The sequence below is a fragment of the Hippoglossus hippoglossus genome, chromosome 16 (genome assembly GCF_009819705.1).
Source record: "Hippoglossus hippoglossus isolate fHipHip1 chromosome 16, fHipHip1.pri, whole genome shotgun sequence".
In the NCBI taxonomy this organism is placed as follows: domain Eukaryota; kingdom Metazoa; phylum Chordata; class Actinopteri; order Pleuronectiformes; family Pleuronectidae; genus Hippoglossus; species Hippoglossus hippoglossus.
This window is the reverse complement of record NC_047166.1, coordinates 15,195,310-15,207,598: the sequence shown is the minus strand read 5'-3', so window position 1 is coordinate 15,207,598 and position 12,289 is coordinate 15,195,310. Positions and strand designations below refer to the sequence as shown.

General features: G+C 39.5%; 1 protein-coding gene across 1 annotated transcript; it reads left to right on the top strand.

Annotated features, from left to right (window-relative positions):
* The first annotated feature begins 1,314 nt into the window (after window positions 1-1,314).
* Window positions 1,315-12,200, top strand: LOC117776419 (syndecan-2-A-like). The gene is given in 6 exon segments (XM_034610307.1): window positions 1,315-1,598; window positions 7,015-7,147; window positions 8,188-8,353; window positions 8,803-8,882; window positions 8,885-9,103; window positions 9,264-12,200. Coding segments are annotated over 6 exon segments (825 nt in total). The 5' UTR covers window positions 1,315-1,535; the 3' UTR covers window positions 9,428-12,200.
* Window positions 12,201-12,289: the final 89 nt, after the last annotated feature.

Sequence of the window (12,289 nt, the reverse complement as noted above, 5' to 3'; positions counted from 1 at the left end):
CAGTGTGTAAGCAGTGTCTTACTGTTGTAGCTGCTTGAGGGGGGACTTGTTATAAGTTCTATATACAGTCAGCTGGTTTAGTCCAATGGTCACAAGATGAATCTGGCGCATCCTGTCATTATCAGTGGGAAGGGAAAATGACTTCTGATACACAAACCTTTGTTCATGTTTTTAGTTTTCCTGCTTTCTCTTCGTCCAGTCCCTTGGGGCCTCGATTGGAAGCTGCATGTCCAACCATCTTTTGTATTTTATGACTTTAGAAAAAAACTATTCATGTAACATTTTAATTGGAAAAGTAAGTAGTGATGAAAGCTATCAGATAAATATAGTGTTATTGACAGATGGATGGATAGATAGATAGATAGATAGATAGATAGATAGAAGGATAGAAGGATAGATAGATAGATAGAAGGATAGATAGATAGATAAAAGGATAGATAGATAGATAGATAGAAGGATAGATAGATAGATAGAAGGATAGATAGATAGATAGATAAAAGGATAGATAGATAGAAGGATAGAAGGATAGATAGATAGATAAAAGGATAGATAGATAGATAGAAGGATAGATAGAAGGATAGATATATAGATAGAAGGATATACAGATAGATAGAAGGATAGATAGATAGATAGAAGGATAGATAGATAGAAGGATAGAAGGATAGATAGATAGATAAAAGGATAGATAGATAGATAGATAGATAGAAGGATAGATAGAAGGATAGATATATAGATAGAAGGATATATAGATAGATAGAAGGATATATATATAGATAGAAGGATATATAGATAGATAGAAGGATAGATAGATAGAAGGATAGAAGGATAGATAGATAGATAAAAGGATAGATAGATAGATAGAAGGATAGATAGGATAGATATATAGATAGAAGGATATACAGATAGATAGAAGGATAGATAGATAGATAGATAGAAGGATAGATAGATAGAAGGATAGATAGATAGATAAAAGGATAGATAGATAGATAGAAGGATAGATAGATAGAAGGATAGAAGGATAGATAGATAGATAAAAGGATATATAGATAGATAGAAGGATAGATATATAGATAGAAGGATATATAGATAGATAGAAGGATAGATAGATAGATAGATAGATAGATAGATAGATAGATAGATAGATAAAAATGTAACACTTCTAAGCATGTGACTATGTGTGGGTGTGTGGATGTCCATTGAGAACCCCCATCCCCCCTCTCTCTCTCTCTACCCCCCTCCCTGGGGCCACTCCTCCTCCTCCTCCTCCTCCGCTTCTCATTCCTCAGTGCGCGTAACGTCACGTTGTGCTGACGTCACCGCGGAGCCACGCTGCACCTCCAGTCCAAACAACTTTTCCAGAGGATCCACATCGCAGCGCGTCCAGAGGAGCCGAGGTCCGACCGAGAGAACCGCAGAGACACGGGACGAGGACTCCGCCGAACCACTTCACCTCACCTCGCACTTCACACACTTCACTCCTCTGCTCACTCCTCACACATTTTCCTCGAGCCTGCCGTTCGTCACTGGGAGTTAAGATGAGGAATCTGTGGTTGTTGTTCCTCGTCGCGCTGGCGACTGGGATTATCAGTGAAAAAAAGGTGAGTGGCTTTTCATGTGAATTGAGCTTTAACTCTCAAATTGGACCAAACTGCCTTTAAGTCAAACTTGACTACTGTTCAACTCGATAATGTTGAATTTGTGTTTTTTCCATTAGTTCGAGCTCTGGCACTAATTTATCGTTAATAACCGTTTAAAAGAGACGACGTTTCAATCTTTTCAGTTGTTTCAGTTTCTCATTCAGGTTCCCATTAAAATCAATATATACTTATTTAAAAGAAACATACATTTATATATATCATTTTATACCTTCCTGGTTTGTTCGGCATGTTTATTTGTCTAAGACATTCTCCGTAATTGTCACCTTCGTTTACCTTGTTTCTCTAAATGTGAGAAAGTGAAAGCTAAACCAGCTAAAGCTAACTGTTATCTTCCAGGAAGCAACAGTACATTTACACAAGAGATGTGTTATTTGTTGGACAAATCCAGGCTGTGCTGATAACTCAGCCTCAGACTGTGGCTCCAGCCCAAGTTCAGTCCAGTTGGTGTCAAGTTCACACAGGGCCAAAGTCTGTTCAGCCTCCAGCTCCAAACTCTGACATTTAGACCCAGAACCTCCAGACCTGATCTGCATTCATCTCCCACATCACGTTTTAAATGTCGTGATTTGCAAAGGTGAACATTTCACAAGGATGCAAATGATAAAGACACAAATCCCAAAAGATCTTCCTTCCTCTCTCTTCCCCCTCCTCTCCTCTCCTCTCCTCTCCTCTCCTCTCCTCTCCTCTCCTCTCCTCTCCTCTCCTCTGTGTTGTAAAGCTGGAAACACCTGGAGATGACAGGCTAAAACAGAGCCCTGCACATTGTCACAAAGTGTGAAAAATATCCATGATTTATTGACTGTAAAAGTCCCCAAACTGAGAGCCAGGGAGCTCCGACACCTCTCCCATGGAGATGCATGGTGTTTATGATTTATGGTCTGTGTGTTGTGAAAGGGAGAGGGGCTGAAACCTGAGACCGTCCCGCTGGATATTTTGTTGTGGAAAAAACAAAGCACACACATGCTCTATAGTGGAATAAACACAGTTTGCCACTTCTTTGCACTCGAGGCCCTGTGAGCTTTAAACTCTGAATATACAACCTCTATAAACAACTTTTTTTTCTTGCTGCCATGTGATATGTCTCCCTCTCTGATCCACATACGCTTTGATTCCTTTTTACTTTATGCCACTAATTCACTGACTCCGGTCTTAAATTGCTGGGTGTGATGGCTTACGTCACGTACTGAAACTGCCCCTCGCTCTTGAGTGCGGCCGAGGCGGCTGCAGAGCTACTTGTTGAGTCAGTCGGTGATATTGCTCACATCTGAGAGATGAGTGTTCAAACAGGCAGGCAGCTTGTGAGCCTGCAGTTGTGTCATTTTCTGGATGGATGACTCACAGTGAGTCCCACTGGGCCAGTCCAGGCAGGCGCACGTAGTTTTCCAATCCAACCAGAATAGGCAGGAGGAAGAATGTAAGTTAATGATTATCTTCATGCTGCATCTAAAGCACATTAGCCAAACACTGACACAACAGGAAGGCCAAATTAATAAAGTGGGGTCCAAAAGTTCACTTTCCCAACATAAGAAATGGTTGAATGATAAACCATGAATGTCAAAATTGCTGGGCCGACATCACTTGATGAATTACTATACAACGTGGTGAACATGAAGTTTCATGTGCTCTCAGTTAATCAGTAGCACACTATCAGTCACAACATATAAGCAACAACACATCTGTTTAAGCATCCAGACTATTTCTATGGCATTTTTGTGACTTTGCTGGTTGTGTCTGTGTTGAAATCTCAACATGGCCTTCAGGGGCTTTCACACCTTTTTCAAACATGAAACTAGATCTTAAAAGATTTGTAACCCAGCAAAAAAAATGTTTTATCACATATTCAATGTCAGGGGACTCTGTGGAGACTGGGATCTTTAGTTTGGGTTCAGCAGAGTCAAAACATCTCAGTTTTCACGTGTGAAAGACAACAATAGATAATTTTCTTTTACTTTTCTATTTGTGTCCCACTTTGGAAGGACAATGTCACATTTCTTCCTTTGTGAAGCATTTACAGGCTGTAATTGCCATCACAAGACTAAGTAGATCAACTTAATGTTAAGTGGCGGAGCGTTGTATGACTCGTAGCCTTCGTCAGACATCCACCCCCTCGAACGCAGTGCGGCCCTGCTGCTTTCCTCAATGGTGATGACAGGTCTTCCGTGTGCTTTTGGCGATTACACAACCTCATTCTTGACCCGACTGCTCTCTGGCCGACTTCTAGCTCATTGGGGAAATACTTAACTTTAATAAGTGTCAGTGCAGCAGAATATGTTGATTACAGATTCCCTGTTGTATTTCTGCAGTGTTTTCTCGCTGTGACCTTGCGGTTTCCAGAAAACTGTCTTCACTATGACTGAGCACCGGGATACCAGATGGTCATATACAGTGTGAATGTGTTTGTGCACTATATGGTCATGTTTATGTTTTCCAGATGTGTGTAACCCCTGAGTGACTGAGTCCAGTCTTCCAGTAAACCCTCAGTCATAACCTCTGGGGATGGACAGAGAGCCTGATTGTGCCTTTATTTCTCATTTGACTTGTTACATTGTACATGTGTTTGAGAAAAGCGGCGTTTAATCAAATAGGTGATTCAATTAATTCATATTAAGTCAATAAACAGTAAATTATTCCGCGATGATTTTGATATAGAAGCATTTGATTAAGACATTTATCAAGCAAACAAAAAAAACCTTCCTCTTGTTCCAGTTAATCAAATTTGAGGGATGGTGCTGTTTTCTTTCTGTGTAAACTGAATATGTTTGAGTGGACTGCTGCTCGGAAATAACTAAACATACTAAACATAAGATTATACGATGTTTATTTCACCGGTGACTTTGCGTACATTGGCCATTTTGTGTATTCATTCATATTGGAATATGTCTGTATTAATGGTGACAATGATTTCCACCATACGGCCTAGCCCGATGTCACTGTGTATGAGATTGATTTAATGTTAAAGTACATGTGTAGTCTATGGTTGAGGATGTGTGTGTTTGAATCCATCTGTTCAACAACACCTGAGGTCACAGTCGGGTTAGATGTCATTTAAGTTTGTACTTCCTTTTCGGTGACGATTCAGTCAGTACAGACCTGAGCTGAAGTGCTTTCTTCCAATTCAAGAGACCAGACACACAAGACCAGTGATGTCCAACTGGGAGTCAAATATGTATATTGTAACAAATGCTATCTTCAAATGTCACATTTGAAATTGTGGTTACATTATGGGAAATCATCGACCTATTATTAACATTATGTAGAGAAGCCACAGAGGCTATTAATTTGGCAAACTATTACACATGTAATGGAAAAGATGAGAGTGTTAATATAAACTCATTCCTCTAATGTATTATACATATTAAAAGTATAACGTTACAATATAATACCATCGAATGACAAATGTACTTGCATTTCCTCCTCCCTTTTTTAAAAACGTCACAACTTGCAAGCTGGGGAAATTCCTAAGTCTGAGGTCATGAATACCTCAAGAGAACATGGTAAACATGATCCCATTGGAAGGCAGCACTACATACAAGACAGTAGATGGACGTCACATTTGTAGCAGTTGGGTTTTGTGTGTTGTGTCACTGTGTGTGTCTGTGTGTTTTTGTTGTGACAAGCCCAGCATCTGCTTTTGTAATCCCCTGCCTGAAGATGGTAGGAATGCGAGAAGCCCGTCTGCTATTTCAGTCAGTCTCGCCATGATGAGACTTCAACGTCCTATTTGAAAATTGATGTTGATGATTTTCTGTTTGGCCTGTTTCGCCACTGGTGTGACCATCTGGTTTGTCTCAGAATGTTTCTCTCTCTGTGTTTCTTGTTACATCTCAGGTAGCTCAAACTTCAGATATCACAGGCTCCATTGTGGAAATGTAGATTGTCCTGAGTTTTGATTTAGTTTAATTAGCCCAAAAATACGTTAAGTGTTTGGTCTGCAGTTACAGAATAAAAACACAAATCTCACATCTGTAGAACATCTGATTCCGGGCTCATTGTAGTCTAATCATGTAATTTGTAATAATAGAAATGACGTGCAGAAAGACCTTCATGCCATTAATCACATCAGATATACTGCCTAATGAAAGGTTGTATTGGAGAGGGAGCACAGATGCCTTAAGAATGTATTTATACCTTTACGTCTCTGTGGTAATATATATTGCAGCACAAGACAGAAGGGTTCAGCTCCTCACGTCTTCTCCTCTGTCTTCAGCACCTGTTTTATTACCAGAAAAATACAGTACTGTCCCTGTCTCTCCCCTTCGTTTTCCTTTCTCCAGTCCCCCCCCCTTTCTCCCTCTCTCAGCACCTGTGTTAGTGGAGGCATAGTATACATACCAGACATACTTCAGCCCTCAATGGGCCATATTCAGCCACGTGTGTGTGCACGTTTCTATCATATGCTACCTTTGGGGACAAATTTCAGACCAAGAACAAGTCAATTGGAGACGGCTCGTCCTAGAGGGGTCAAAAGTCTATATTTGTGTCAGTGGTTAAGGTTAGCGAAAGTCCCCAGGAAAAGACTGTACATCTATGTAAAGTCCACTGTCTGTCAGACTCATTATCAGTTGGTTGTCCCTGATTCATGTGTTTTTCATGTCTGGCTGAGCTGTTCATTATATCACCTTATGTCTGAAGTCATTGTAGCTCATTTTATTCAACTTCAGACAAAGTCGTATTTCATCAAGCCGATGAATAACTTCATCTATTCAAGTGCCTCTCTTTGGCTGAAGTTTTTTTTTTGTTGCTCATATACGACCAGGGCTTTCAACAAAGAGACATGAAGGGTTTTGGTTTTCATCACACTCTTTGTGGAGTCCTTGGGTTGGTGGGAAGATATAAAACAGTCTTTCCGTGTGTGTGTGTGTGTGTGTGTGTGTGTGTGTGTGTGTGTGTCCACTTGTCTGGTCTGTGCGTTGTCTTTTGAAGACTGCTCTATATCTCCCCCTCCCTCCCCCTCCTCATCCTCCTCACACACGCTTAGATCTCCGCTGTCTGGCTCTGTGAAGTTTCACAAATTACTGCCACAAACATGTGAAATGAGCAGGAAACAAGCCTCTGTCTACTGTACATGTGACAGTATGGATGGGATGCACACAATGGTTAAAATCACAGAAACCGGTGGATGCTCATTGTGGCATATGTGGCCAGCTTAGGTCACTGGTTGTGAGAGGTATTGTCTTACTGCAAGACTGTAGAGATGCTCACATGTCTTCAATTAGTGGAAGGAATTCTGCGAGCGAGAATGAAACAGATTTCTGTGAATCTATGTCTCCCCCACACCTTCTTCTTGGTTAGTATTTCTCTCCTTCTGGATTTAAATGAGTAATAAATGTTTTTCTGTCATTTTTCTTCCCTCCAGCTTTTGGTCTCCTCCCAGTCACCTGCTTCCACGACAGATGACATGTACCTAGAGGGCCGAACATCAGGCGATCTCCCTATAGATGACGAAGATAGAGACGATGATGGCTCAGGCTCAGGATCTGGAGACTATGGTAAGGAGACTAGTCTAACGAATGTCCTTGTTTTGTAATTATTTTTTTTTTTTTACCTCTGCCAAGGAGGTTATGTTTTTGGTCTGCGTTTGTTTGTCTTTTAGTTAGCAGGATTACGCGAAAAACAACTCGATAGATTATAACAGAAGTTGGTGGAAGGATGTGGTATAAGTCAGGAAAGAACCCGTTAACTTTTGGTGCACATTCGGATCGGGGGGAGGATGCAGTAGTTTTATTTCACTTTGTCTAACATTGCGAGATAGGGCGTTTTTCAACATTTCCATAGATTTTTTTCTGAGAATAATTCATTCAATCTTGGTTTAAAAATAAGACATGTTCAGGGGGACTGATATTTATGAGTTTGTGCAATTTGGTGCTGGTCTAAATAAAAAGTAGGATCTAATGAATTTTTGGGGACTGTTGGCAGAGGTATGCACTCTACTGAGTGCCATTCTACTTGACATTTTTAATGATTTAAACTATATTTGTTCCAACTTTAAATTTCAGTTGTAAGATGCAGTTGTAAATTGGGGGTTCACTTATCAATTAACACATTAAAACCTTTTTTAGTCTGCTCGAACCCTCCAATCCAATGCCTTCCAATTTCCTTACAAGCGGCCCAACAGTTTTCCATTCATGGTGTTTTTCCTAATCTACCATCGATCAACCCAGTCACACATGTCAGAAATGAGCACTGCTATTGTAAAAGTGTCTGTAAGTTGAGACACAGAAGCCCTCACTGTGTGCCAGATGTTTGTCCTGAGGTGATGTGAAGTGAACCAGGTGAGCTTTTATTGGGCGTCCACAGATACTGTCTCTCTTTATTATGAATGACTCACTTCTACACCCACTGTGAATGATGTGTTGCAACATTCAGTTCATTCAAAAACATTCAGTGTGACCCTCGTATGCTTCACTTAAATGTGGTAAATTCCTTTAAGTAATGAAACTCACGGGTTGCACTTCTCCTGCATGTTAAAGAACTGCTTGGTAGAGTTCAAACAGAGCATTTACTCCAAAATCGGTTCCTCTATCCTCAGATGTAGTGGAGTTCCTCAACTTCTTTAATGACACAGCCTACGAAGAAGCCGTTCCAGTGCAGCCGGAGCCAACAGCAGACTCTCCTCACATCCCACCAACCACAGCAGCCGACGGCCATGTTCACCCAGCCACAAAGAAAACGACACCACTCCCTGAGGAGGTAGAGTGTTGCTTTTCCTTTTATTTAACTCTGTATCTCCAAGTTACAAAATCTTTATGGATTGGGTCCCAAAACAAACCACCATTTACCATAGTGATGGTATGACTAATAATAAAGGGTCTGCATCTTCAATGATTTTTCAATGTTTTTTGGATATTGATACATTTATTTATATTTATCTGCTTAACTCAAAGCCCATGAAAAATATACACCATTGGAAACTTTTTGACTTATGATGGTGAGAGTTTAGTTCAAGTTATTTCTAACTTCTTCTGGAAGGTGTAACAGTAAAACTAAAAACTAGGACTCATTTACATAAAGTGTATGAAGATCCATTTCGTGGTCTAAATTGTGAGAACTGTTAAGTATTTTAAACCACATGATGTTTCAAGTTTTTTTTTACCCTACATTGTTATTCAGTTTATCAAGCTTTTAACAAAAGTATTTGTTCTCTCAGGGCCCTGGTATTGGCCCAACAGAGGACTACTCCACGGACCATATCACCCCCAGCTCCCCCAACAAGCCTCCCATTGAAATCACCACAACCGAGTTCAGTATAGTAACCAAAGATGGCGAGGAGGACAACAGTCTGGATACTAGCTTGGACATTTCCCAAGAGGGTTCCGAAAACATTTTGATCAAGGTTGAGGATAACAATGAAGTTCGGACCAATGGGCAAGGCAGATTAAATGACCTGGCTGCCCCTGAAGAGGTGACGTCTGAGAACGTGTGGGAGAGGACAGACGTTTTGACAGGTAAGGACAGAATTTTACAAACTCATCATCATTGATGATGATGGTGATGACTACTTTTTGAATTAAGTGTCTTAAAATAATTTAACTTGAAGTAAAAAGTTCTAAATATTTCAAACAAAAAACTAAAAAGATTTTTGAATTTTCTTTATGTCCTCTCCAGCGGTGATAGCATGCGGAGTGGTTGGATTCCTCTGTGCAGTTTTCCTCCTCCTCCTCCTCGCCTACCGCATGAAGAAGAAGGATGAAGGTAGCTATGCCCTTGGAGACACCAAGGTTTCCTCAACAGCCTATCACCAAGCGCCCACCAAGGAGTTTTACGCCTGAACTGACCAAGAGGGACTTTAAATGTAATCTGTCGCCTGCCAATCAGGGCTGAAAATGGATCTATAAACAGCTGAAGATGATTCCTCTTGTTGAAGTTTGAAGTCAAGCACCTCTTCTCTTCTACAGTGCTCCATCAATGTTTTTATTTCTTTCATCTTTCTTATCCTCTGCCATCATTTCATTTTTTCTCTCTAATGTTCAGGGGGTTTTTTTTGTGAAGAAGAGGTCATTAGAGAACAAAAAGGACTATTAAAAATAGATTCCTGTAATTCCAACCCAGGGATGGAATTAGACATTTAATTCACAGCCTAAATTTTAAGGAAATAATCTACTTTAAAGTATCGATAACACTGTGCCTTTAAACTGAAATCATTATTTTAAGCTGAAGCACGTGGGGCTTGACTTGGTTCTGCATTACTGACAAATCGAATGTCTCATTTAGAGTAACTGGAGTGTCCAAGCTCAGAGGAACAACATGAGGCAGTAAATGTATAAATAGCCTTAACATATGGGATTATTATAACAAAGAACCTTTAAACGTTGACACCCTTTGCCCTTTAGTTGAGGTCAGGTTTGCTTAGTTTAACAGCTTGCATTGTTACATTTCATTTTCTGTACGCTTTGCTGAATTGAAGATTTTATGTCACTATGAAGAACGAATATGATTTTTCCATATGCTGCCCAGTATTGGAGTGAGAGATTTTGTTACTCTGCAGGTACTTACTGTATTTTTTGTTGTTATCTCACATATGTTTGATACCTGTACAACTGGCCAAATATAAATGTTCTTTATTTGTGTTTTTGGAAAACTATTTTTAGTAATCTTTTTTCCAATGTGTTTGCATATTATGAGATTATATTTCTGTAAGCAAAGAAATTTCAGTCTTTTCATTCCACTCATACAGTGTTAACCTTGAGCAGGTCAAAGCTCCTCAACCTTGTGTCTGTCCAACAATAGAAATATTTTCAGGAGTTTTTTATATTTGGTGCAGCAAATGTGGGACAGCGTTTCTAAGGTAGAGCCAAGGTTAATCACTATCATTCACAAACCGTAGAAGTGACCAGTGTCGTCTGACACGAGCCAAAGCACATTCCTGTCTTGCTGTCAGCTGTGCACAGTTGCAATGACGGGTTTGACGTTAAAGGGACAGAGTCAGCATCTATTGTTTTCTACAGTTTATAGAGTCAGTTTATTCAAATAATCTTCCTGCACGTCATAAGCAGTGTACACCATCGGGAGTTTCCCACTCTGTAATGATGTCAGTGCCAGTCTGAATGTAACCATGTCAGATTTTAAACAGGTTTCCTAATTCTAAGTCTATACCTCAACTAGCCAACCAGAGGCGTGTTAGGTCTTTTAGAGCTTTCATAAGGACACAGTTAACAGGGCGGTATTTCCTCTTGTTAGCACATACTTTTTTACCTGTGTATACCATGTAAGAAAGTATATTTTAGTGGAAATATTTGGGATTTGCACCATGTGTAGGCTGAGGAATTTTATCCAGCTCCCTACTGCTTATAATGTGTTAAAGATGAACACTTTTTTACATCAGCCTCAAATTTAAATTGGGGAAATGTCTTGAAGCTCTGTTGGTGGCCTTACATTCTGAATGGATAGGTGACATTTTGGTTAACAAGATGACTGAGTTGTTGATACAAACAGAGAGGTAGGGGTTACGTGGTTAAACTATGACTTGACCTGGCATTAACACATCCTTATCAAAACGACATTGATTTCAGAGATTGCTCTGAGTTTGTTGACTTTGAGTTCAAGGTTGAATAAGAAATGTTAAATCGATATTGGCATTTCCTTACAGGACTGTAACGGCCATTTTTGTTTGTTTATTTTCCGTTGTTAAAGCTCACTGCCCAAATGTTTGTCTTTTAACAGTTTGATTACCTTCGTGTCTGATGCCAAATCTATCTTTAATGCTTTAAATCAATGCTACTTAATAGTTTTTTTTCATGATATAACTGCCTTGGTCATAATAGATTTATAACTGACTTTTAGTCCTAGACTATCTGTATGCAAATGCAAACTACCTATTTACTATGGCTGGAATAATCAGGACGATCTGATCGCTAACCCTAAGTGACTAACTGTTGATAATGTGACTTTTGTTGGCCACTTGAATCCTCAGTGCCTTGCAATTCATTGTCTACATTAATGCAGTATTAGTGTCATGCTTTGACCTTCAAGCCGTACAGAAATTATCTGTTGTTCAGAAATAAACAATACCTATAAGGGTTTAAGACACTGCAATGCTGGCAATCCAACAGACAATAACCTTCCTCTTCTTTGATATCTGTAAGTTTATATGATATGTTGATGTTACCATAATTTATATGTATTAATTTATACTTGCATAGACTATAGTCCAAGTTAGTTTGTCAGTGATAAATTCGTATTGTACAGTATTTACTCATGGCCAAAGCCTCTTTGTGCCTTCTGCTCAGTTTGTTTGTTTTTTCATATTTGTTTAACTTTAGTTCAATTTGATTTCAATTCCATTTCCCCCCCCCTATAAAAGGCTTTAAAAAAGGATTAGAGTTAAAATAATAAGTTTATTGTGAATATTTTGCAGCTTTACTGTTCGTTTTCATCAAAGTCGAATGAATTGACTGAAGCCTTGAATTAACTAATAAACACCGACACAATGGTGAGGACCAACCAAAAATCAATAAGACCTACGTGTATGTGCAAGAACCATGTTGCTGAAATGGTGTATCTTATGAGGTTCTCTACTGAATAAAAGATGTGGCTTTAATGCAATGCTGAAACTGTCATTCTTTTGGTGTGGGATCATATGTTCCTTCTTTGCTCTTGGACACACACAAGACAACATTTATTCACTGAAGAGC